This window comes from Scyliorhinus torazame, chromosome 9 (assembly GCF_047496885.1).
Source record: "Scyliorhinus torazame isolate Kashiwa2021f chromosome 9, sScyTor2.1, whole genome shotgun sequence".
NCBI lineage: Eukaryota > Metazoa > Chordata > Chondrichthyes > Carcharhiniformes > Scyliorhinidae > Scyliorhinus > Scyliorhinus torazame.
In genome coordinates this window covers 23,678,974-23,706,595 of record NC_092715.1, presented here as the reverse complement: position 1 = coordinate 23,706,595, position 27,622 = coordinate 23,678,974, and the positions used below count along the sequence as shown (strand labels likewise).

The window sequence follows — 27,622 nt, the reverse complement described above, 5'->3', positions numbered from 1 at the left end:
CCTGCAGCTGGAACCAGAATGGAAGCAGCGCAGGAGAGCGTACACTTTTATACACCGCCTGCTGGGAGGAGCCAGCAGGCTGGGATTTACTGTGTTAACTGTAGTACAGTGGCAGTACCGTAATACACGTAGTGTGTGACCAGTGGTGTTTATCACACATACAGTGTAGAAGGAGGCCATTCGGCCCATCGAGTCTGCACCGACCCACTTAAGCCCTCACTTCCACCCTATCCCCGTAACCCAACAACCCCTCCTAACCTTTTATGTCACTAACGGCAATTTTTTATGTCCAATTCACCTAACCTGCACATCTTTGGAGTGTGGGAGGAAACCGGAGCACCCGGAGGAAACCCACGCAGACACGGGGAGGATGTGCAGACTCCGCACAGACAGTGACCCAAGCCGGGAATCGAACCTGGAACCCTGGAGCTGTGAAGCAATTGTGCTATCCACAATGCTACCGTGCTGCCTTTAAGGTGGTTATGGAAAAGGACAAAGATGGACCAGAAATAATGGGCGGAATTTACCGGCTGTTCAAGCCGGCGTGATATTCCGGTCCCACGGACGGCGCATGGGCTTCCCGACGACGAGGGGTGCAGTCAATGGAAAGTCCAGCTGACACCGGCGGGACCAGAAAATCCTGCTGCCGGGCCGCCTCCACCATCAAAAAACACGCGGTGGGTTGGTCAGTAAATCCCGCCCAAAGGCCGATTTTAATATAAGACAGGATCTGGCCAAAGAGGAGCTATAATAGTAATAATCGCTTATTGTCACAAGTAGGCTTCAGTGAAAAGCCCCTAGTCGCCACATTCCGGCGCCAGTTCGGGGAGGCCGGTACGGGAATTGAACCCGCGCTGCTGGCCTTGTTCTGCATTACAAGCCAGCTATTTAGCCCACTGTGCTAAACCAGCCCCAACCCCCAGCTACTTGTAGGAAAATCCATAACAGAACAGTGGGAGTCAATCTAAAAGGAAAGTACAAAGCCAACATCTACACTATTCCCTTATTGTCCATATGTCTATCCAATGACCATTTGAATGCCCTTAGTGCTGCCGAGTCCACTACTGTTGCAGGCAGGGCATTCCACGTCCTTACTACTCTCTGAGTAAAGAACCTACCTCTGACATCTGTCCTATATCTATCTCCCCTCAATTTAAAGCTATGTCCCCTCGTGTTAGACATCACCATCCGAGGAAAAAGGCTCTCGTTGTCCACCCTATCCAATCCTCTGATCATCTTGTATGCCTCAATTAAGTCACCTCTTAACCTTCTCTCTAACGAAAACAGCCTCAAGTCCCTCAGCCTTTCCTCATAAGATCTTCCCTCCATACCAGGCAACATTCTGGTGTATCTCCTCTGCACCCTTTCCAATGCTTCCACATCCTTCCTATAATGCGGCGACCAGAATTGCACACAATACTCCAAATGCGGCCGCACCAGAGTTTTGTACAACTGCAACATGACCTCATGGCTCCGAAACTCAGTCCCTCTAATCTGGTCATTGCACATTGCTGTTTGTGGGACCTTGCTGTGCTGCGTTTTCTACAGTGACAGGTTTCAAGAGGTACTTTATTGGCTGTGCAGCGCTTTGGGAAGTCCTGAGCTCCTGAAGGGTGATTTATAAATACAAAATCTATTTTTCACATTAAGTTGCAGAACATTAGGGTCATTATCCTTCGTACCTTTTGGGACCTGCTTCCACAGTGATTCAGCATTGAATACCTGAAAAAACACCTGGATTTTATCCTCAGTCTAGAATCCTAGGCTCTTACTGCACTGATGGTCCTTGCAGTGAGGGAGGTTAATGTGGCTCATTGTGTCTGCATTGATTTCATAGATTTCATAGAAGTTACAGAGCAGAAGGAGGCCATTCGGCCCATAGAGTCTGCACCGGCTCTTGGAAAGAGCACCCTACCCAAGGTCCACACCTCCACCCTATCCCCATAACCCAGTAACCCCACACAACACTAAGGGAAATTTTGGACGCTAAGGGCAATTTAGCATGGCCAATCCATCTAACCTGCACATCTTTGGACTGTGGGGGGAAACCGGAGCACCCGGAGGACACCCACGCACACACGGGGAGAATGTGCAGACTCCGCACAGACGGTGACCCAAGCCGGGAATCGAACCTGGGACCCTGGAGCCGCGAAGCAACTGTGCCAACTACAATGCCACCGTGCTGACTCTTTGAAAAATCCACCCACTTAGTCCCGCTTCCCAGATCTTTGCCCGTAGCACTGTAAATATTCCACCTTCAAGTATTTCTCTGATGCCATTTTGAATCTGTTTCCAGTGCCCTTTGATGCACAATCAATTGCACAAAGACGCAGATTGGGTACAACTGTGGCTTTATTGCAGTCAGATGCGTGGCCTCCTGCTGCAGCTGGCGAAATGGCAGGGCACTGGAGGTCATGCATATTTATACAGTTCTCCGTGGGCAGAGCCAACCGGCAGGAGCTACTGGCGAACCTGTAGTGCAGGTCCTACCTTACATCCCCTAATACAGTGGTTCACCACATTCACCCCCTGTTAAAAATGAGTCCGGCGGGGGTGATGTGAAACTATATACAAATAGTGCAATTATGTACAGTGTTAAGAAGAAAAAAGAAAAAGTCCATGTTGACGGTCCGGAGTCCGTCAAAGGTTCAGCCGATCCGGTGCTTTGTTGGGAGCGGCGTAACGGTGGCGGCGAAGTCGGTGCTGGCGGTGGTGGCGGCGCTGATGCTGGCCAGTCATCGGGGAACTCTGGGAGCGTGCCGAAGTCCTCTTCGTCATCTTGTGCGGAAAGGGGGGGGGGGAAGGGGTCTGGTGGGGTCAGTGTTGGCGGCGCGGTGGGGGGGGGCGCGTGGGCGGGGGAGTGTGTTGGGGTGGAGCCTGACGGTGCCAGGTCCCTGAGTGAGACCGTATCTTGGCGGCTGTCGGGGAACTCAACGTAGGCATACTGAGGGTTGGCGTGGAGCAGGTGAACCCTGTCCACCAAGGGGTCCGCCTTGTGGAGTCGGACGTGCCTACGTTCCAGGAACCTCAGCCTATGTTCCAGGAACCTCCCAGCCTCTCGCTGGCAGGAGGTCCTCCCTGACGCTCTACACTCCATCCGGTCACTATTGTGCACCGCCACTAATAACACACCCCATGAACGTGTTTTTACCTTCCCCAGGAAGTCCACATCTGGGGTGTCGCTCCCGACTTGGCTCGCAGCTCCAGGACCGGTCCTTCTCCAGGTCGAGCGTGGCCCCTTCCAGTAATCGTTCTCGGATGCAGTCCAACGCAATCCCCGTCACGAAAGCATCGCGCATGAGGAGGTTCCCGTGTTCAGCGGCCGTAACGGCCTGACAGTCACAGTCCTGGACGAGTGGAATTAGGGCGCGCCAGAAGTCTTCGATGGACTCACCAGGTAGTTGCGAGCAGGTGGCGAGTACATGCCTGGCGAAGAGCGTGTTTGCCTTCTGGGCATAGTGTTCTTTAAGAAGTTCCATTGTTTTTGCGTAAGTCGTGGCGTCTTGGATCAACGGGAACACGCTGGAGTTCAGTCTGGAGTACAGGACATTTATCTTCTGAGCCTCCATTGGTGCGGGGTCCGCAGCGTTGATGTAGGCCTCAAAACATGCTAGCCAGTGAGTAAAGTCTTTTCTGGCGTTGGGTGAGTGCGGATCCAGCTGCAGGCGATCGAGTTTGATTCTGATATCCATTCCGTGGAAAAATCTGACTGCAATAAATTGATGCACGATCAATTGCACAAAGACGCAGATTGGGTACAACTGTGGCTTTATTGCAGTCAGATGCGTGGCCTCCTGCTGCAGCTGGTGAAATGGCAGGGCAATGGAGGTCATACATATTTATACAGTTCTTAGTGGGCGGAGCCAGCCAGCAAGGGCTGCCGGCGAACCTGTAATGCAGGTCCTACCTTATATCCCCTAATACAGTGGTTCACCACAGGCCCTTCCAGCCAGCACATTCCAGAGCACATCAAAGCTGAGTTACTTGACCTGAAATGGGAAGGCAATAGCAGTGTTACAATTGCCCTCAGTAACCCAAGGAGAAAGTCACCCAGAACTCCCACTCCTTGCCCATTATGCTACAATCCCTGTTAGAAAGTCCACCTGCTCTTTCAACAGGTGTGACCTGACGTGTGATGCATCGCTGGTTTAAGGAGACTCCTGTACGTCACACCAGTCAGATACCTGACCAGATTGGGTGCAAATGTTTGTTTTACTATCTGCCCCTCGCCTGTGAAGCTGCCCAGAAATCCTGCAGGGGAGAAAAAAGGAAGAATTCATGAAAAATGATTAAGAATGAAAAAATTGGGGCAGCACAGTGGTTAGCACTGCTGCCTCACGACGGCGAGGACCCAGGTTCGATCTGGTCCCGGGTCACTGTCCGTGTGGAGTTTGCACCTTCTCTCCGTGTCTGTGTGGGTCTCACCCCCACAACACCAAAGGAAGTGCAGGTTAGGTGAATAGGCCACGCTACATTGCCCCTTAATTGGGAAAAGAAGAATTGGGTACTCTAAATTTATTTTTTAAACATGAAAACATTTACAAAATATGTGTTGTTGCTATTTGTCTGCATATGTGTAGGAAATCCACTGGAGGGCAGATGTGGAGTGTTACATATAATTGGAGGTGGTATACAGAAATATGATCTTCAGGTTAGTGAGGGTGAGCATTTCCAGCTCATGTTGTACTTAGTTCTGGATGTTTTACCACATGTCCTCCCACCAACTCACACCCACACTTAGAACCATAGAATCCCTACAGTGCAGAAGGAGGTCATTTGGCCCATCGAGTCTGCACTGACCCTCTTGAAAGAGCACTCTAACTAGGCCCAATCTCCTGCCCTGTCCCCATAACCCCACCTAACCGTTGGACACTAAGAGGCAATTTACCACGGCCAACCCACCTAACCGGCACATCTTTGGACTGTGGGAGGAAACCGGAGCACCCGGAGGAAACCCACGCAGACACGGGGAGAAAGTGCAAACTCCACACAGACAGTCACCCAAGGCTGGAATTGAACCCGGGTCCCTGGCACTGTGAGACATTTGTGCTAACCACTGGGCCACCGTGTGGCCTACATCTGCAATTGGTTACCCAACATGTCTAGCCTTGAGGCCCACCACCTCCCCAACCAACTGGAAAGCATTAGATCCTCACGATCCAATTGCATATCTCCTGATTGTCAGTCAAAAGCCTTTCTCGCTGCACTTCCCATCTCCAATATTTTAATAGTCGTTACAGGCTCGAGGGTCCAAGTGGCTGACTCATATCGGTAAAGTGATGAGGAGTGACAAAGTCTCCTCAAATCTATATTCTCTGTTTACTAACCTGCCTTCCAGGGGAAACAGCATTCCTCCATCAGGTACCATGCCCTAAGAGGACCTTGGCAACCATGGACTCCCATTGAATTAGTCCATGATGATGCTTGGCAAAGTACTGTCGTGGTTTGCAGCTGCTTTCTGCAGAATGGCCGACCAGGAAACTCTCCCACTCTTACTGCCGGTCATCAGACATATTGGAAAGGTTTACAGGCTGATAATAAACCTGTTTGGCCACATTATGTATACACCTTCCACAGCCATCAAGTCATGATGAACCCAGAGCTTCTGGCCCAGAGGTAGGGGCATTACCCACTGCTCCATAAGGCCTTCTTTCTCTACCTACATTATCAAAATATTTCTTGATTCTGGAACACTGCCATTACATCTCACCTCAACCCTCTCTGCTCCAAGGAGAACAACCCCAGCTTATCTGAGATAAAACGCCCCACAGTCCCTCATCCCTAGCACCATTCCAGTAGAGGGGCAGGTTTAGCACAGTGGGCTACACAGCTGGCTTGTAATGCAGAACAAGGCCAGCAGCGCGGGTTCAATTCCCGTACCGGCCTCCCCGAAAAGGCACCGGAATGTGGTGACCAGGGGCTTTTCACAGTAACTTCATTGAAGCCTACTTGTGACAATAAGCTATTGTTATTATTAAAATCTTGACATCATCCCCAAAATATGAGGACCAGAATGTTTTTTAGTCTTTCATGGGATGTGGGCATTGCCAGCTGGGCCATCATTTATTGCCCATTCCTAATTACCCTTGAAGGGGCATTAAAAGTCAATCACATTGCTGTGGATCTAGAGCCACATGCAGGCCAGGACAGCAGATTTCCTGCCCTAAAGGACATCAGTGAACCAGATGTGTTTTTATATGGTTTCATAGTCATCATAGACTTTTAATTCCAGATTTTCTTTTTAAACATTGAATTCAAACTTCACCATCTGCCATGGTGGGATTCAAATCCGGGTCCCCAGAGCATCAAGATTACTAGTTCAGCAACAATACCCCTAGGCTACTGCTTCCCCACTATTAGCCACAATACTCCAGATGGTGTCTAATCAGTGCTCTGTGAAGGTTTAGCAAACTTCCTGGCTTTTGTACTCAATGCCTCCATTAATAAAGCTAAGGATTCCATATTGTGGTGGTATGTATTAGGGGTAATACGGTACACCACGTGTCGACAGGCTATTGGTGGAGGGATGCCAGGTCCTGATAGGATCTGCCACCTACTGGACTCCACCCAGAAATGCCGGTATAAGAACCCAGTTTTTCCCTCCATTTCCCTCAGCAGCTGCATTCTGTAACCACGCTGCTGGGGATAAAGTTCTGCTTAATAAAGCCTTCAATTGACATTACCTCAACCTGCCTCGCGTCATATTGACGGTGCTACACATATGTTTTAAACAGACCTCGCCCAGCCACTTTCAAAGATTTGTATACATACATCCCCAGGTCTCACTGTTCCTGCACCCTCTTTGCAATTGTACCATTTGGTTCATATAATTTAAACTGCCCCTCCTCATTCTTGCTGCCAAAATGTATCACTTCACGTTTCTCTGTGCTAAATTTCATTCTTTTTCCCATTCATGGGCATTGCATCCCTAATTGCCCTTGAACTGAGTGGCTTGATCAACCATTTCAGGGGGCAGTTAAGAGTCAACCCACATTGCTGTGGGTTTGGAGTCACGTGTAGGCCAGACGATTTCCTTTCCCTGAAGGGAAGATGGGTTTTTAATGGCAATTAATGCTAGTTTCATGGTCACAGTCACTGAGACTAGCTTTCAATTCCAGATTTTATTGATTGAATTTAAATTCCACCAGCTGCTGTGGTGGGATTTGAACCCCATGTCCCCAGAGCCTAATTACATGACCACTTTGCCACCATCTCGCTATGATTTGCCAGGCATTATTTCAGCAGCCTATGTATCTCCTCCTCCTATTATTTACTACATTTATGAGTTTTATATCAGACGCAAACTTCAAAATGATGCCTTGCATAACCTAAGTCAAGATGATTAATATATAGAAGCTTCACTCTCACAAAGTTCCCTGCCCAGCCGGAAGGTTTGCATTCTGCTGTGATGAACTTGCACCACACATTCCATAAGTCTACATTTCCTCATACAGGCGGGTCAGTTACATTGTATGATCAAGTTGGAGAGACAACCATCAGGAGACACTCCGATTGAGGGTTGTCAACCCTCTATGAATGTCCCAGAGTCTCCAGCAATCTATCTCTCTGGAGCAGCTCTGTGGCAGCTGGGGAGAAAATTCATTGGGAGCACGAAATAGAGTGAGTAAAATGCAATGGGGTTTGGTTTCCATCTTATTCAAACCCTTTCGTTTATTGGCAATAAAATTGCTCATGCATTTGCTGCTCATGTATTTGCTTTGTTTGGCCCCTTGTTCCGCACTGTAACCAATCACTGTTTGTCGATGTTCCATTTGTCAATGTTCTCTGTTGATTATTCTTTCTGCCTACTATGTACGTACTGTGTACGTTCCCTTGGCCACAGAAAAATACTTTTCACTGTACTTCGCTACTTGTGACAATGAATCAAATCAAATCAAATCATGCCCTAAAACAGAAGGATCATAGTGCAAAAATAGGTCATGTGATGAAACCGTCGAGCAGAATGAGAATCCTGGTGACCCGAGACTTTTAAGATCATGGAAAGGTTCAATAGACATTTGGACATGGTGAGTCATAGAATCATAGAATTTACAGTGCAGAAGGAGGCCATTCAGCCCATCTGTGCATCGAGTCTGCACCGGCCCTTGGAAAGAGCACTCTACTTAAGCCTACACTTCCACTCTGTCCCCGTAATCCAGTAACCCCACTTAACCTTTTGGACACTAAGGGGCAATTTAGTATTGCTGTGAAAGACGGGATGGGATTTTTGAAGATGCTATAGTATAGAGTGTTAAATCTAATTTTTCTGGATGTTGGAGGAGGGGGTGGGGGTGATTGTGTCTTTGCTTTCTGTTGTCTTTTTGGGCAGGGACCATGGGTGGGGAGTGATAAGGCGTATGCTAGTGAATGGGAGTAGAGTGGGTGGAGATGTTGCGACTTGTTGGACCAGTTTTTTGCGAGGCACAGTGATTCAAGTTTGTTTCTTTAGTAGGGGGTAGGAGTGAGCCGAGGCGGCAGGTAGTCTGCAAGCTCAGAGTGGGGTGGGGCAGAGAGCTAACAGTGACCAGAGGATTTTCTTTGTCTCTTCCTTGGACCTAGGAATTTCCAATGATGGATGACGCATCATGGTGGTAATGGCTGACTCGAAGGGGGGGGGGGGGGGTGAAAAACCCCTGACAAACCAGGGGCAGGGGCTGGTTTAGGCCGGCTTAGCACAGGGCTAAATAGCTGCTTTTGAAGCAGACCATGCAGGCCAAGCAGTGCGGGTTCAATTCCCGTACCAGCCTCCCCGAACAGGCGCTGGAATGTGGCGACTAGGGGCTTTTCACAGTAACTTCATTTGAAGCCTACTTGTGACAATAAGCGACTTTCATTTCATTTCAAAGCTAGTCACCTAGAAAGTGTGGGGCCTGGGAGGGCTTGTGATAGGGTGAGAGTTTTCTCTCATTTAAAGAGTTTGGTGGCCGATGTGGTGTTTTTACAAGAGACCCAATTGTCGGTGGGGGACCAGACCAGGCCTGGGTGATCCAGGGTTTTCACGAGGCTTTAGTAGTAGGGCTCGGAGAGTGACGATTTTAATCAATAAGAGTCAAAAAAAAGGGGACATAAACATAGTAATAATAGCTTATTGTCACAAGTAGGCTTCAATGAAGTTACTGTGAAAATGGTGATCACTAATAAATCCAATAGATAATTCTGAAGATAAAAACAGAAAGTGCTGGAAAAACTCATCAGGTCTGATTTAGCGACTACCCTGCCCTGTTTTTTTCGGCTGGGGAGGCGGTCCGTCAGCGGGATCGACCAGTCTCGCCGTTGTCAATGGGATTCCCCGCTAACAGCACCCCACCTCGTCGGGAAACCCGTGTGCCGGCGTGGGACCGGAATTTCTCACCGGCGTGAACAGCTGGTGAATCCCGCCCAACGTTTTCAAGTCCGATATGGCTCTTGTCGGAACGTTAAATCTGGAGAATCGTCTTTACCTGGAAAACGTGGTGCCCAAATTGAGGAATAACGGAGATGCAGAGGGAAAGAAAGGATCAGAAGAATGTGGGAGGAGGGTCATGTTGGGGATAACCAAGCATGGAGCAGATGGGCAGAATGGCCTGTTTCTGTGCTGTAATTTATCCCAGTCTCACCGGGGAAAAGGGTGTTTTTAGTTCAGCCTTTACCAAAACAATGTATGCTAATGGGCGGCACGGTAGCACAGTGGTTAGCACTGTTGCTTCACAGTGCCAGGGTCTGAGGTTCAATTCCTGGCTCGGGTCACTGTGTGGCATCTGCACGTTCCCCGTGTCTGGGTGGGTTTCCTCCGGGCGCTCCGGTTTCCTCCCACAAGTCTCGAAAGACGTGCTTGTTAGGTGAATTGGATATTCTGAATTCTCCCTCCGGGTACCCGAACAGGCGGAGTGTGGCGACGCGGGGATTTTCACAGTAACTTCGTTACAGTGTTAATGTAGACCTACTTGTGACAATAATAAAGATTATTATTATTAATTGCATGAATTTCAAGGCAAGTGCATTTACTGTAACCGCACATTGTGTGCAGCCTTTAGTTTTTTGCAACAAAGCATTGGCTGTACTCCTAAATCTGGATCCAAAGCGAACCCGCTTACTCCACACACACTGCAGTGAGATGTTGCAAACCCAGACTGGCTGCTGTGAAATGGAAACTGCTTGCAAACTCGCCCAGCAGTCAAACGCATGCGTTGGGCGTTTTTTTTTTAACCAAGGGTGAAATATGACACCGCTTCCTGATTTCCCTTTTTTTCCCCCCTCTTTCAAAACCAAGCTCGAAATTCAGACCAGCCCCAAGCCCCGACTGGGAAGGAAGAGGCAAAGCGAGCGAGGGGACCGGGAATTCCAGCTAAGGAGCTTCGCCCTGTCCCCCCCCCCCCCGGGAGCTGTCAGGAAGGAGCTGGATCGAGGTACCACCCACCCTCATCACTACCCCCAATGTGAGAGACAGAGGGAGCTGGGCCAGCCTGCCGTCCCCGGGGCAGACAGGCAGCCTCCACCGGCTCGGGGCTCTGTCTCCTGCCCTCAGAAATCAATTACATTGTGAATTTCTATCCCAAAGTACTCCATTGGCTGTCTGACGCTCCGAGACATCCTGTGGTCATGGGAGCGCGATATAAATATCATTCATCATTCTTTCCACCCTTTCCCTTCATCTATCCTTCCTTTCTATCTTTCCTTCATTTATTTTATCTTTCATTTCCTCCTTCCTTCCTTCCTTCTGTGAGCACCATTTCATCCAGAGAGCACTGACGTTATTGGGAGAGATGTAAAGTCTGATTTTGCTTGGCAATTTTCTTTCCCCCTTTCTTCCTCGCCTTCTTCCTTGTTGGGGATCTCCTTAGACTTAGACAAGCCATAGAGCCAAGCACGAAAAGAGGCCCTATGGCTCACCGTGTCTGTGCGGGCCGCCTAGCATTTATCTGTTCGAATCCCGGGCGGGATTCTCCGAGCCCGGGGCCGGGCCGGAGAATCCCCGCGACCGGCACGAATCGCGCCACGCAACCCCGACGCCGGCACGCGATTCTCCGGAGAATCGGCGCCATTGGCCCGGGGTGGACCGAGCGGCCGACATAAAAACGCCGAGTCCCGCTGGCGCCGCCCACACCTGTTCTCAGCCGGCGGGAACTCGGCGTGGAAGGGTCGGGGGGGCCGCCTGTGGGTGTGGGGGGGGGGGGGGGTCCGACCCCCGGGGGGGGGGGGGCCTCCGATGTGGCCTGCCCGTGATCGGGGCCCACCGATCGGCAGGCCGGCCTCTGGCTGGCGGCCTCCTTTCTTCCGCGCCGACCCCTGTGGGCCTGTGCCATGTTGCGTCGGGGCTGCCGGGTTGAAGGAAGCCACTGTGCATCCGCGCGTTGGCGCCGGTGCCACTGCGCACGCGCCGATCCCGCGGCGCCCAGTTCACGCCGGGATCAGCAGCCGGAGCGCCGTGAACCGCTCCAGCGCCCCGCTGGCCCCCTGTAGGGGCCGGAATTGCTGATCCTGAGGCTGTGTTGATGCCGTCGAGAAACGCGACCGCGTTTCCGATGGCGTCAACACTTAGCTTCAGGATCACAGAATCCCGCCCCCCCATTCTCCAGCACTCGGTCCGTAGCCTTGTATGCTGCGGCATTTCAATTGCTCATCTAAATACTTTGAGGGTTCCCGCCTCTACCACCCTTTCGGGCAGTTCTGGGTGAAAAGGTTTATCCTCGAATCCCCTCTCAACCTCTTGCCCCTTATCTTAAATCTCTCCTCCCCGGTTGTGGATCTCTCCACTAAGGGAAAAGTTGCTCCCTTTCTATGTCCATCATAATTTTGTACACCTCGATCAGGTCCCCCCTCAGTCTTCTTTGCTCAAAGGAAAACAACCCCAGCCTAACCAGTCCATCTTGATACCCTCCAGCCCAGGCTTCATCCTGGTGAATCTCCTCTACACCCTCTCTAGTGCAATCCTTCCTATAATGTGGCGACCCGAACTGCACACACTACTCCAGCTGTGGCTTAATGAGGGTTTTATACAGTCCCATCATAACCTCCCTGTTCTTATATTCTATGCCTCAGCTATATACCATCTTAAGCACCTTACCTACCTGTCCTGCTGCCTTCAGGGATTTATGGATATGCACCACAAGGTCCTCTGGTCCTCTGTTCTTCCTGATGTTCATTGTGTATTCCCTTGTCTTGTTAGTCCTCCAAAGTGCATCACCTCACACTTTTCAGGGTTAAATTCCATTTACAAAGAACAATAACAAAGAAAAGTACAGCACAGGAACAGGCCCTTCGGCCCTCCAAGCCCATGCTGCCCATCTAAACTAAAATCTTCTGCACTTCCTGGGTCTTTATCCCTCTATCCCCATCCTATTCATGTATTTGTCAAGATGCCCCTTAAACGTCACTATCGTCCCTGCTTCCACCACCTCCGGCAGCGAGTTCCAGGCACCCACTACCCTCTGTGTAAAAAAACTTGCCTCGTACGTCTCCACTAAACCTTGCCCCTTGCACCTTAAACCTATTGACCCCTCTACCCTGGGGAAAAGCCTCTGACTATCCACTCTGTCTATGCCCCTCATAATTTTGGAGACCTCTATCAGGTCGCCCCTCAACCTCCGTTGTTCCAGTGAGAACAAACCGAGTTTATTCAACTGCTCCTCATAGCTAATGCCCTCCATACCAGGCAACATCCTGGTAAATCTCTTCTGCACCCCTGTAAAGCCTCCACATCCTTCTGGTAGTGTGGCAACCAGAATTGAACACTATACTCCAAGTGTGGCCTAACTAAGGTTCTATACAGCTGCAACATGACTTGCCAATTCTTATACTCAATGCCCCGGCCAATGAAGGCAAGCATGCCGTATGCCTTCTTGACTACCTTCTCCACCTGTGTTGCCCCTTTCAGTGACCTGTGGACCTGTACACCTAGATCTCTCTGACTTTCAATACTCTTGAGAGTTCTACCATTCACTATATTCCCTACCTGCATAAGACCTTCCAAAAATGCATTACCTCACATTTGTCCGGATTAAACTCCATCTGCCATCTCTCCGCCCAAGTCTCCAAACGATCTAAATCCTGCTGTATCCTCTGACAGTCCTCATCGCTATCTGCAATTCCACCAACCTTTGTGTCGTCTGCAAACTTACTAATCAGACCAGTTACATTTTCCTCCAAATCATTCATATATACTATGAACAGCAAAGGTCCCAGCACTGATCCCTGCGGAACACCACTAGTCACAGCCCTCCAATTAGAAAAGCACCCTTCTATTGCTACTCTCTGCCTTCTATGACCTAGCCAGTTCTGTATCCATCTTGCCAGCTCAGCCCTGATCCCGTGTGACTTCACCTTTTGTATCAGTCTACCATGAGGGACCTTGTCAAAGGCCTTACTGAAGTCCACATAGACAACATCCACTGCCCTACCTGCATCAATCATCTTTGTGACCTCTTCGAAAAACTCTATCCAGTTAGTGAGACACGACCTCCCCTTCACAAAACCATGCTCCCTCTCACTAATACGTCCATTTGCTTCCAAATTGGAGTAGATCCTGTCTCGAAGAATTTTCTCCAGTAATTTCCCTACCACTGATGTAAGGCTCACCGGCCTGTAGTTCCCTGGAGTATCCTTGCTACCCTTCTTAAACAAAGGAACAAAATTGGCTATTCTCCAGTCCACCAGGACATCACCTCAAGACAGTGAGGATCCAAAGATTTCTGTCAAGGCCTCTGCAATTTCCTCTCTAGCCTCCTTCAGTATTCTGGGGTAGATCCCATCCGGCCCAACACCTCGTCTTTTTGGATCTCAACGTGACCCAGGCTATCTGCACACCCTTCTCCAGACTCAACATCCACCAATTCCTTCTCTTTGGTGAATACTGATGCAAAGTATTCATTTAGCACCTCGCCCATTTCCTCTGGCTCCACACATAGATTCCCTTGCCTATCCTTCAGTGGGCCAACCCTTTCCCTGGCTACCCTCTTGCTTTTTATGTACGTGTAAAAAGCCTTGGGATTTTCCTTAACCCTATTTGCCAATGACTTTTCGTGACCTCTTCTAGCCCTCCTGACTCCTTGCTTAAGTTCCTTCCTACTTTCCTTATATTCCACACAGGCTTCATCTGTTCCCAGCCTTCTAGCCCTGACAAATGCCTCCTTTTTCTTTTTGACGAGGCTTACATTATATTTCTTTATCCAAGATCCTGAAATTTGCTGTATTTATCCTTCTTCCGCATAGGAACATGCCGGTCCTGAATTCCTTTCAACTGACATTTGAAAGCCTCCCACATGTCAGATGTTGATTTACCCTCAAACATCCTCCCCCAATCTAGGTTCTTCAGTGCCCGCCTAATATTGTTATAATTAACCTTCCCCCAATTTAGCACATTCACCCTAGAACCACTCTTATCCTTGTCCACCAGCACTTTAAAACTTACTGAATTGTGGTCACTGTTCCCGAAATGCTCCCCTACTGAAACGTCTACCACCTGGCCGGGCTCATTCCCCAATACCAGGTCCAGTACAGCCCCTTCCCTAGTTGGACTGTCTACATATTGTTTTAAGAAGCCCTCCTGGATGCTCCTTACAAACTCTGCCCCGTCTAAGCCCCTAGCACTAAGTGGGTCCCAGTCAATACTGGGGAAGTTAAAGTCTCCCATCACAACAACCCTGTTGTTTTTACTCGTTTCCAAAATCTGTCTACCTATCTGCCCCTCTATCTCCTGCTGGCTGTTGGGAGGCCTGTAGTAAACCCCCAACATTGTGACTGCACCCTTCTTATTCCTGATCTCTACCCATATAGCCTCGCTGCCCTCTGAGGTGTCCTCCGGTAGTACAGCTGTGATATTCTCCATAACCAGTAGCTCAACTTCGCCACCCCTTTTACATCCCCCTCTATCCTGCCTGAAACATCTAAATCCTGGAACGTTTAGCTGCCAATCCTGTCCTTCCCTCAACAAGGTCTCTTACGGCAACAACATCATAGTTCCAAGTACTAATCCAAGCTCTAAGTTCATCTGCCTTACCCATAATGCTTCTTGCATTAAAACATATGCACTTCAGGCCACCAGTCCCGCTGTTTTCAGCAACATCTCCCTGTCTGCTCTTCCTCAGAGACATACTGGCCCTATTCCCTAGTTCTCCCTCAATGCTTTTACCTTCTGACCTATTGCTCCCGTGTCCACCCCCCTGCCATACTAGTTTGCCACTGTTCTGCCACTGTTCTGCCCATCTGACCAGCCTATCTATATCGTCCTGTAATCTCAGGCCTTCTTGCTCACCATTTACCACGCCACCAATTTTCGTGTCATCTGGTTAAGAGGTGACTTAATTGAGGCATACAAGATGATCAGAGGATTGGATAGGGTGGACAGTGAGAGCCTTTTTCCTCGGATGGTGATGTCTAGCACGAGGGGACATAGCTTTAAATTGAGGGGAGATAGATATAGGACAGATGTCAGAGGTAGGTTCTTTACTCAGAGAGTAGTAAGGGCGTGGAATGCCCTGCCTGCAACAGTAGTGGACTCGCCAACACTAAGGGCATTCAAATGGTCATTGGATAGACATATGGACGTTAAGCGAATAGTGTAGATGGGCTTTCGAGTGGTTTCACAGGTCGGCGCAACATCGAGGGCCGAAGAGCCTGTACTGCGCTGTAATGTTCTATGTTCTATGCGAACTTGTTTATCATACCTCCTGGTCTCATAACTAGATCATTAATGTACACTGCAAACAGCAAGGGACCCAGCACCATGCCCTGTCCAACAGGCTTCCAGTCATAAAAAACAAACGTAAATCACCATCCTCTATCTCCTGTCACTGAGTCAGTTTTAGATACAATTTGCCAAATTGCCCTGGATCCAATGGGCTCTTATCTCCTTGATCAGTCTCCCATGCGAGACTTTATCAAAGACTACACCAACTGCACTCACTGCCTTCATCTAAACACCTTGAAAAGCTCAATCAAATTTGTTGGACATGATCTTCCCCGGACAAGGCATGCTGACTATCCATGTTTAATCCTTGGCTCTAAGTGGAGCTTAATTCTGTTCCTCAGAATTTGTTTCAATAATTTCCCTACCATTGGTATGAGGCTCAATGGCCTGTAGTTACCTGGTTTATCCCTACTTCAGTTCTTGAATAGTGGTACTATATTAGTTGTCTTCTAGTCCTCTGGCATCTCTCTTGTGGCCAGAGAGGAGTTGAAAATTAGCATCAGAGCCCCTGTAATCTCCTTCCTCGCCTCCCACAGCAGCCTGGGATATATCTCATCTGGGCGTGGGAATGTATCCACTTTCAAGCCTGCTAAAACCTCTAATACCTCCCCCCCCCCCCCAATGTTAATTTGTTCAATAGCCCCTCCCTGATTTGTACACCTACATCGTCCTTCTCCATAGTGAACACAGATGCAAAAACCTTATTGACACCCTCCCCTAGGTCTTCCAGCTCGCTATGCAGGTTGCCACTTTGGTCCCTAAGGCTCCCTACTCTTTCCCTGGTTATCCTGTTTCCCTTAATATAAAACACCTTTGGATTTTCCTTTATTTTGCCATAATTTTGTCATGCCCCCTCTTTGCTCCCCTATCCACCCCCCCCTGCGCCATTTATACTCCTCTAGGGCTTTCACTGTTTTGAGCCCCCTGTGTCTGCAATAAGCCTTCCTTTTTTCCTTATCCTTGACATCCAGGGTTCTCTGGACTTTTTGACCCCACCCTTTACTTTCACGGGGACATGTTGGCTTTGTACTTTCCTTTTAGATTGACTCCCACTGTTCTGTTATGGATTTTCCTACAAGTAGCTGGGGGCTGGGGCTGGTTTAGCACAGTGGGCTAAATAGCTGGCTTGTAATGCAGAACAAGGCCAGCAGCGCGGGTTCAATTCCCGTACCGGCCTCCCCGAACTGGCGCCGGAATGTGGCGACTAGGGGCTTTTCACTGAAGCCTACTTGTGACAATAAGTGATTATTACTATTATAGCTCCTCTTTGGCCAGATCCTGTCTTATATTAAAATCGGCCTTTGGGCGGGATTTACTGACCAACCCACCGCGTGCTTTTTGATGGTGGAGGCGGCCCGGCAGCAGGATTTTCTGGTCCCGCCGATGTCAGCAGGACTTTCCATTGACTGCACCCCTCGTCGTCGGGAAGCCCATGCGCCATCGGTGGGACCGGAATATCACGCCGGCTTGAACAGCCGGTAAATTCCGCCCATTATTTCTGGTCCATCTTTGTCCTTTTCCATGACCACCTTAAAGGCAGCACCGTAGCTTTGCGGTTAGCACAATTGCTTCACAGCTCCAGGGTTCCAGGTTCGATTCCCGGCTTGGGTCACTGTCTGTGCGGAGTCTGCACATTCTCCCCGTGTCTGCGTGGGTTTCCTCCGGGTGCTCTGGTTTCCTCCCACAGTCCAAAGATGTGCAGGTTAGGTGGATTGGCCATGCTAAATTGCCCTTAGTGTCCAAAATTGCCCTTAGTTTATACCAAAATTGGGTGGGGTTACTGGGTAATGGGGATAGGGTGGAGGTGTGGACCTTGGGTCGGGTGCTTTTTCTAAGAGTTGGTGCAAACTCGATGGGCCGAATGGTCTCCTTCTGCACTGTAAATTCTATTAAATTCTATGAAATCTTACTGAGGTGTGGTCACTATCACCAAAATGCTCCCCCACTGACAATTCCGCCACCTGCCAGCCTTCATTCCTTAAAATTAGGTGCTGGCCAGGTCATGGCCAAGTATTTTCTGACTAATGATGGATAGTGTCAGTAGGCTGCTTGACTGCAGGGCCGTCACAATGTTATGTTTTGGGACGTGCTGCCTCAAAATGTGTTGGAAGCAGGTTCAGTAATAACTTTCAAAAGGGCATTAGATAAATGGTTGAAGGGGAACATTTTTGCAGGGCTATGGCCAAAGATCAGGTGAGTGAGACAGGTTGGATGGACCCAGGCACATGGGCTGAATGGCCTCCTTTTGTGCTGGAAGTTTCTATGAATGGCCACGCCCTAATTGCACCCTGAAGTCAGACCTTCCTGGTCATTATGTCACAGTTGCCCATTGTGTGAACATGCTGAGCCCTTGAAGAAACCACCCAGAGATGACCGACCTGTGTTCCAGTGTGGAGTCTCAAGCAAACAGCAGCGTTCAGGTGACTGGAGCTTGAGCTTCAAGCCTCCTGTTCTGCTTCTCAATCATCTCTCTCCTCGCTGATCATCATTACTGGCTCTCTGACTCCTGAAACATTAATATTTATTTTCCTCCGACTCGTTATCAGATTCCTCCCCTGGACAGACTTAGACCTATCTCTACCCCCGCCCTAACCCTAACTCTGACCCTCCCTGGGCAGACCGAGACATTTCACTACCCCCTCCCTACACCCCAATCCTCCACTGGCCAGACTTAGTCTTTTCTCTAGTCAAGTGAACACTGACAGGGCTGCAATGTCCATGAGATAAGATGTTCTATCTAAGCCCCAGTTATTCTCTCAAATTAACAAGATGAAAAAAGATGGTTAAAAAGTTCCATGAGAGGGCAGCATGGTGGCGCAGTGGGTTAGCACTGCTATCTCACGGCACCGAGGTCCCAGGTTCGATCCCGGCTCTGGGTCACTGTCCGTGTGGAGTTTGCGCATTCTCCCCGTGTTTGCGTGGGTTTCGCCCCCACAACCCAAAGATGTGCAGGGTAGGTGGATTGAACATGCTAAATTGTCCCTTAATTGGAAAAATTAATTGGGTACTCTAAATTTAAAAAAAAAAGTTCCATGACACTTTTCAAAGATGAATTCTTCCTGGTGTCCTAGCCAATATTTATCCCTCAACTTGCATCACTAAACACCATAGGAAATAGGGACAGGAGTCGGCCATTCGGCCCCTCGAGCCTGCACTGCCATTCAATAGGATCCTATCTGATCCGACATTCCTCACGTTCACCTTCCTGCCCTTTCCCTGTAACTCTTGATTCCCTTACTGATCAAGATTCTGTCGATCTCAGCCTTGAATAGACACAAGGACTCTGACCTCACAGCTCTCTGTGACAAGGCGTTCCAAAGACTCACAACCAAGACTCAAGAGAGGTGACTTGATAGAGGTGTACAAGGTGATGAGAGGCATGGATAGAGTGGTTAGCCAGAGACTTTTCCCCAGGGTGGAAATGGCTGTCACGAGGGGACATAATTTGAAGGTGATTGGAGGAAGGTATAGGGGAGATGTCAGAGGTGGGTTCTTTACACTGAGAGTGGTGGGTGTGGAATGCACTGCCAGCAGAGGTGGTGGAGTCTGAGACATTAGGGACATTTAAGCGACTCTTAGACAGGCACATGGACAGCAGTAAATTGAAGGGGTGTAGGTTAGGTTGATCTTAGATTAGAATAAATGGTCGGCACAACATCGTGGGCTGAAGGGCCTGTACTATGCTTTCCTGTTCTCTGTTCTATGTACTAACCCTGTGAGAGAAGAAATTCCTCCACATATCAGTCTTAAATTGGCACCTCTTAATTCTGAAACTATGGTTCTAGACTCTTCCATGGGGGGAAACATCCTCTCAGCATTTAGCCTGTCAAGCCCCTTAAGCATCCTCTATGTTTCAATGAGATCACCTCTCATTCTTCTAAATTCCAATGAGTAGACTTGAAACCTGTTTAACCTTTGCTCATAAGACAATTGCTCCGTAGCGGGGTAATTGTGGTGAAACTTCTCTGAACTGTCTCTAATGAAATACAGGGTGAGATCTACCGGCCACGTTTTGCTTGAACAGGCTGGTAGACGGCAGGTGAAGCCTCCTGGGGGCATCCTGGCAGCTAATTCGCCCCACGAGATCTACCCAGATCTCCCGAGGCATCGAGATCAAGATCCTGCCCATAATGGGCGTGACGAAGCCACGCTCGCCTAAATAGGTGTTAAATCTACTAAGGCCGACTCACGTGGGATCCACCAGCCTCCCGGCATCTAGCGGCAGGATGTTGACCTCCTTTTCAGCGGGGATGTCAAAATTTGCATTGTGGGGAGGAGGGGGCCTGCTGCAGATATTGGGTTGCCTGCTTAAAATGGTGGCCTGTTCCTGGAATTTGAATGGAATCCAGAGTGGTCTCCACCATGCACAGCCAAGGACTGTGACTGGCACCGGGGGCACCACTCCTAGCGCCAACGGAGACTAGTCCCGATTCTCCGCTGGCGGGAGCACTTAAACCCCGGGACGGAGAATCCCGGCCTATACACATCCTTGGAGGAGGTGCAGTATGGGGCTATCTCAACGTACGATGAACAATGATTGATTAACCCATGGCTGGTTTGAACTCAGGGTTACACTGAAGTCAATTTGTATTTGGAGATGTAATGAAAGAAAGAACTTGGGAAAATAGGAATAGGATGTGTAGGCCACACAGCCCCTCGTGCCTGTTCCAGTTGGAACGTCTCACTTAACCCCATTTACCTGCCCTGATTCCATAACCCATGATAATCTCACTCCACAAAAATCCTGCAATCTCAGTTTTGAATGTTTTAATTGACCCTGCCGCATCCGCAGCTTTATGGGGGCGGAACCTCCAGTTTTCCATTGCCCGTACCGGCCTCCCCAAACAGGCGCCGGAATGTGGCGACTAGGGGCTTTTCACAGTAACTTCATTGAAGCCTACTTGTGACAATAAGCGATTATTATTATTATTATTATTATTATTACCCTTTGTATGACAAAGTGCTTCCTAACGTCTGGAAGTTATCCCTGAATCTAATTTTACGATTATGCCCTCCCCCACCCTGCCCCTTCCAAAATACTCTACAGCCAATTAAGTACCTATTGAAGTGTAGCCACTGTTGTAATGTAGGAAACGTATGTACACAGCAAGATCCCATAATAATCTGCTTTTAGTGAAGTTGGTTGAGGGATAAATATTGGACAGGACATTGGGCTAACTCCTTTGAAATTGATGTGGAGATACCGGTGTTGGACTGGGGTGAGCACAGTAAGAAGTCTGACAACACCAGGTTAAAGTCCAACAGGTTTGTTTCGAATCACCAGCTTTCGGAGTGCAGCTCCTTCCACAGGAAGGAGAAAGGTGCAGCGCTCCGAAAGCTGGCGGTTCGAAACAAACCTGTTGGACTTTAACCTGGTGTTGTCAGACTTCTTACTGTCCTTTAAAACTGTGCCATGGAATCTTTTGACATCAAACTGGCAGGGCCTTAGTTTAACAACTCATTTGAAAAATAGCACCTCTGACAACCAGGATTTTGTGCTCTGAGGTGAGGCTGGGACCCACAACCTCTGACTCAAGAGGTGAGAGCTCTACAAGCTCTGCCACAGCTGGCAACTAAGAAGGAAAGTCTCCCTGAAAAATTGCTGATTTAGGTGAAGGTTTGTCTACTGGAAAGAGTCCATAGATTAAAGATATCCATATTGCTTAAGTTAAAGTTCAGCTAATCACTCTGCACCTTGCGATTGGTTGCGCAAACTAATTGAAGTTGGCGTTGTGAGAGTGTTGTCAAATTCCTATTGGGTGCTGCCGAAGGGATTGAACGCGATCACTCAGTAGTTTGGCTGTGTTTCCCTGCCCGCTCTCCGGCCCTGAGGGAAGGTGAAATTGGAAACCCCAAGGAGGGGAGAAATATGAGAAACTTGTGTTTTTGCTTTTTCTCAGAGCTGCTGTAAGCCATGGAGAGAAGGGGGACACCGAGCCCTGGCCAAGAAACCAGTGAGGCCAAGAGCGAGCCCACCACCCAAGATGGATCCTCGCACACCATTACCATTGTTTTCCTGACGCTCCTCATCGACCTGCTTGGGTTTACTCTGATCCTACCACTTCTGCCTTCTATACTGGATTATTATGGCAAGACTGACCACGTGAGTGCAAATGAGAATTATCACCGTGTTCCACAATATATGGGAACAAGAAATGTCATAAAGAAATATATGCAATCCAAGTGTAGTAGTCAGTCGATTGTCATCAGCAATAAGAGGTGTTATCGGTAGAGAAACACATTGTGAGTTATACGCTAGAATTTAGCACACTTAACACGGAAATTATACATTATAAATAGAAGCACTGAATACAAAAGCATAGACGTTATGCTAAGTGTGGTAGTCACCACTGTTGTATCATATACATCAGGGTTATATTATATACATCAGGGGCTGTTTAGCACAGGGCTAAATCGCTGGCTTTGAAAGCAGACGAAGGAAGGCCAGCAGCACGGTTCAATTCCCGTACCAGCCTCCCCGAACAGGCGCCGGAATGTGGCGACTAGGGGCTTTTCACAGTAACTTCATTTGAAGTCTACTTGTGGCAATAAGCGATTTTCATTTCATATTGTATATACTGCACTGCATACGAGGGTATTACGGTAAGGCCCCTGTACTACAGGTACGGGGGTAGATCCCTGCCTGCTGGCTCCGCCCAGTAGGCGGAGTATGAATGTGTGTGCTCACCGAGCTGCAGCCATTTCGGCAGCAGCTGTAGGAGGCCACACATCTCGGTGTAATAAAGCCTCGATTACTTTCTACTCTCGTCTCGTCGTAATTGATAGTGCATCAATGCAGCAGCTGTGGGAGGCCACACATCTCTGTGTAATAAATTGATGCACTATCAATTACGACGAGACGAGAGGAGAGAGTAATCGAGGCTTTATTACACAGAGATGTGTGGCCTCCTACAGCTGCTGCCGAAATGGCTGCAGTTCGGAGAGCACACACATTTATACTCCGCCTACTGGGCGGAGCCAGCAGGCAGGGATCTACCCCCCATACCTGTAGTACCGTAATACCCTTGCATGCAATGCAGTATATACAATATAATACAACAGTGGTGACTACCACACTAAGACTTTATGAATGTAGAAATTCAGGAAGGATGGGGCAAAATTAGTTGCAAATAATTTGTCGTAAACCTTTATGAGTCACTAGTAGGGCCTCAGATCGAGTGTTATGTTCAATTTAGAAAGACTGGCAAGGCTTTAGAGAGGTTGTAGAAGAGATTTACTGGAATAGTACCAAGTTTGAGGGACTCCAGTTATTTCGAGGGAATTTCTTAAAAAGAAAATAGACACACTATCAAAACTTTTCATCTTGACTCATCAGGACAGACACAAGAATAGCAAATTTAAAAGGCAACAACAAATTATACTGCCTTGGAAAAGAGTGCTGACTGATTGGCAAATGGACCCTGCATCCTCCATGGCAGTGCCTTGACCAATCAGAGTCCACTTACCAACCAACCAGCATCCTTTTCCATTGCAGTATAAATTGTTGTTCCCTTTGAAATTTGGTATTCTTGCGCCTGTCCTGACAGTTTCAGCAGCGTGTCTCTTTTTCCAGCAACACTCAGGTTCTGCACCACCAAACAACTACTTAGAGGCAGTGGAGATGCTGAGCTTGCTCTCCTTGGAGCAGAGGAAAGTCAAGAAGAGATTTAATAGAGGTGTTCTTCCAAAGAACTGGCAGGGTCACAATAGACCAAATGTCCCCCTCCTGTGTGGTACAAGCCTGTGCTTTGACCTGAGTTCATCAAGGTGAAAGTATGGTGCTAGGCCCTGAATATTGCCCATTTATAACAATTATTTTTATCCCATCCTGCCTGAATCTCTACACTCAGTCGATGGCAACCTCTCTTAAAACCTGCTTTGTGTTTCTGCCTACCGGCCACTGTGGTTAGACGTATGGATCCCACAGATCCAAAAATATTCAATGATAATTATTTCTATTTGAAAACAGATTGCGCATCATCGAGAAACCTGAAGAAACTTAGTCAGGATAGCTATGATGACTGCTGAGCTGACCCATGTTCTCCCCGTGTGTGCGTGGGTTTCCTCCGGGTGCTCCGGCTTCCTCCCACAGTCCAAAGATGTGCAGGTTAGGTGGATTGGCCATGCTAAATTGCCCTTAGTGTCCAAAAAGGTTAGGTGGGGTTGCTGGGTTACAGGGATAGGGTGGAGGTGTGGGCCTAAGTAGGGAGCTCTTTCCAAGGTCTGGTGCAGAATGGCATCCTTCTGCACCGTAAATTCTATGATTCTATTCTCTTTAACAATGGAGGACCTATTCTCTAAGAGTAGTTAGGGAGTCACATATATATTTAGAGTAAATGTCGGTGTTTATGATCTACATGAGCCTCCTAAATAAATATCCCCTCTACAGGAACAGAGTAGGCCATTCAGCCCCTCGAACCTGCTCTGCCATTCAACTAGATCATGGCTGATCTTTTACTCCAGTGCCATATTCCCACACTATCTCCATAGCCTTTGGTGACTTTAATATTTAGAAATCTATCAAGCCCTGTTCTGGAAATTCTCACTAAGCTTCCACAGCCCTCTTGGGTAGAGACTTCCAAAGATTCACAACCGTGGGCAGCACGGTAGCATAGTGGTTAGCACAATTGCTTCACAGCTCCAGGGTCCCAGGTTCGATTCCCCGCTGGGTCACTGTCTGCGCGGAGTCTGCACATTCTCCCCGTGTGTGCGTGGGTTTCCTCCGGGTGCTCCGGTTTCCTCCCACAGTCCAAAGATGTGCAGGTTAGGTGGATTGGTTTTGCTAAATTGCCCTCAGTGTCCAAAATTGCCCTTGGTGTTGGGTGGGGTTACTGGGTTATGGGGATAGGGTGGAGGTGTGGACCTTGGGTAGGGTGCTCTTTCCAAGAGCCGGTGCAGACTCGATGGGCCGAATGGCCTCCTTCTGCACTGTAAATTCTATGAACTCTATGAACCTTCTGAGTGAAGAAATTCCTCCTCATCTCAGTCCTCAGTGGCCAACCTCTCATCCTGAGATTGTTTTCCCTGGTTCTCGCCCCTCCAGCCAGGAGAAACATCCTTCTCGCATCTGCCCTGGTGAACTCTGAAAAAATTTTGTACATTTTAATTTAACTAATGCAAATCCTCAAAGCCAAGTGAAAGCATCCTGATTGCTGAGTTTAAAGTGATTAGTCAGTAGAGGGAACACTCTGCAGTGATGTGCACCATTTTTTGTTTATTCACAAGTGGGTAATGGGCTTGCACTGGGGCCCCAGTGGTGGAGATTGGCTGCACAGGGGCCCTGGCCTATTCTGAACCTATTTAGCAAGGACCACGCTCGCTGTGGTAGTTCAAAGTCTGCCATTCAACAGATGGGATTTGTCACAAGCAACTTGTTTGGGACTTCAGTTGTTCCCCATTCCTTGATCCAGGAAATGTCTGCGGGCAGATCTTGCTGAGGAAGAGTGCTCCACATGGGGCTCCGAGATGGAAGGCGGGCAATAGATGGGTTGACCAAGTCATCATGGAAGTGGTAAATTATCATAGAATTTTGTTTATCATAGAATTTACAGTGCAGAAGGAGGCCATTCGGCCCATCGAGTCTGCACCGGCTCCTGGAAAGAGCACCCTACCCAAGGTCAACACCTCCACCCTATCCCCATAACCCAGTAACCCCACCCAACACTAAGGGCAATTTTGGACATTAAGGGCAATTTATCATAGCCAATCCACCTAACCTGCACATCTTTGGACTGTGGGAGGAAACCGGAGCACCCGGAGGAAACCCACGCACACACGGGGAGGATGTGCAAACTCCGCACAGACAGTGACCCAAGCCGGAATCGAACCTGGGACCCTGGAGCTGTGAAGCAATTGTGCTATCCACAATACTACCGGGCTGCCCCACGGTAAATGAGGTGCAAGGGGCTGCCCCTTTAATTTGTCCTTCAGTTAATTTGATTTAGTTTAATTGGTTTTATACAAAATAGTGGTGAATGAGCATGGATGGTTTAACCGGCTTGTGGCTTTATGTGTGGCAGAGTGATGTTTGCAAGGACAGTGTAGAGCGGATAGTTCCAGTTATTGCTGCATTCAATTGTGTGTCAATAAGATGTGTGTGTGTGACTACCTTTGCCGGACAGGTGCACAGCATGCTGCTGTGGAGTACGATAGGGCAGGTGCACAGCACGCTGCTGTGGAGTACGATAGGGCAGGTGCACAGCACACTGCTGTGGAGTACGATAGGGCAGGTGCACAGCACGCTGCTGTGGAGTACGATAGGGCAGGTGCTGAGGTGCAGCACACCCCACATCGATCCAGCACGTTTGGCAGGTAGGTTGTGTCTGACTTTGACCCTTGCTGCTATTTGGAATGAAATGAAATGAAAATCGCTTATTGTCTCAAGTAGGCTTCTAATGAAGTTACTGTGAAAAGCCCCTAGTCGCCACATTCCGGCGCCTGTTCGGGTTTCTTCAAATGTTCCGAGAAGGACAGAATCCTATCTAGAGTCACTCCCAAGTATGTTGGGTTGGAATCATATGCCTCTCGCCATCCATGTAGATCTGCCATTCGTTTTGGTGCTGACATTGTGGAGGTGGAATGCACTGAATATGGTTTTAGAGGGGTTCAACGTGAAACATCATGAACTGCAGCAACCTGTCAACTTTGTCATGTCTTTGTTAAAGATCTGGACCAGAGTGCAGAAGGATGGAACCTGGATGCCACAATGTTTCAATGAGATGACCTCTCACTCTTCTAAACTCTGGAGATTAAAGGCCCAGTCTCCTCAATCTCTCTCATAGGACAATCCAGCCTTCCCAGGAATCAGTCTGGCGAACCTTTGAATTGAGACCAAATCTGTGCGCAATACTCCACCAAGGCTCGATAGAACTGCAGCAGGAGCTCTGTCCTCCTGCATTCGAATCCTCTTGCAACAAAGGCCAATGTTTGCCTTCTGAATGCTTGAATACAAGAATTATATCAGAACTGAATTATATCAGAATAGCTACCAGGAACGATTTTCTCTGGGAAAGAGAAGACTGAGAAGTAACCTGATTGAAGTGTAGATTATGAAAGGATTTGATCGGACAAACGTAGAGAATATGTTTCCACTTGTATGTGAGACCAGAACCAGGGAGCCATAAATCTAAGTTAATTGCTAATAAATTCAGGAGAAACCGCATTTCACAGAGAAGGCTAGAATGCAGATTGTTGGGGAAGGGTAGGCATAGTAGTATTGTCACTGGACCAGTAATTCACAGATCCAGGGTAATTCTCTGTGGATCTGGGCTCGAATCCCACCACACCTGATGGTGGAATTTGACTTCCATAAATGATGCCATGAGATTTCATGGGGTCCCGAGCCGATGTTGAGGACTCCCTCCTGACTGTATACCATTATACACCTCAAACTGGTCCCCCCCTCAGCCTTCTATGCTCTAAAGAAAACAACCCAACTTATCCAGCCTCTCTTCATAGGTAAATTGTTCCATCCCAGGGAACATCTTGGTGAATGTCCGAGGCATACACCAGGCATACCGAAAAATTAGGTGACAATCTGGTGAAGCTACAACGCGGGACTACTTGCAGGCCAAACAGCATAAGCAGCAAGTGATAGAGCTAAGCGATTCCACAATCATCAGATAAGATGTAAGTTCTGTAGACCTGCCACATCCAGTCGTGAATGGTGGTGGACAATTAAACAACTCAGTGCAGGAGGAGGCTCCACAATTATCCCCACCCTCAATGATGAAGGAGCCCAGCACATTTGTGCAAAAGACCAGGCTGAGGCATTCGCAACAATCTTCAGCCAGAAGTGCCGAGTGGATGATCCATCTCGGTCTCCTCCGGAGGTCCCCAGCATCACGGACGTCAGTCTTCAGCCAATACGATTCACTCCACGTGACATCAAGAAATGGCTGAAGACACTGGATACCGCAACAGTTAAGGGCCCTGAAAATATTTTGGCAATAGTACTAA

At 48.6% G+C, this 27,622-nt stretch overlaps 1 protein-coding gene across 4 annotated transcripts in view; it reads left to right on the top strand.

Moving 5' to 3' along the window:
- Positions 1 to 7,482: 7,482 nt before the first annotated feature.
- mfsd10 (major facilitator superfamily domain containing 10) overlaps positions 7,483 to 27,622 on the top strand; it is a 124,390-nt gene continuing 104,250 nt past the window's right edge. For 2 of the 4 annotated variants that reach the window (XM_072515698.1, XM_072515695.1), the window contains exons 1-2: positions 10,219 to 10,385; positions 21,565 to 21,767. In XM_072515698.1, coding sequence (XP_072371799.1) covers positions 21,579 to 21,767 — 189 coding nt within the window. In that variant the 5' untranslated portion in view covers positions 10,219 to 10,385; positions 21,565 to 21,578. Of the gene's footprint in view, positions 7,621 to 10,218; positions 10,416 to 21,564; positions 21,768 to 27,622 lie in introns of those variants that run through there. The other 2 variants (XM_072515697.1, XM_072515696.1) reach the window with 2 other exon arrangements.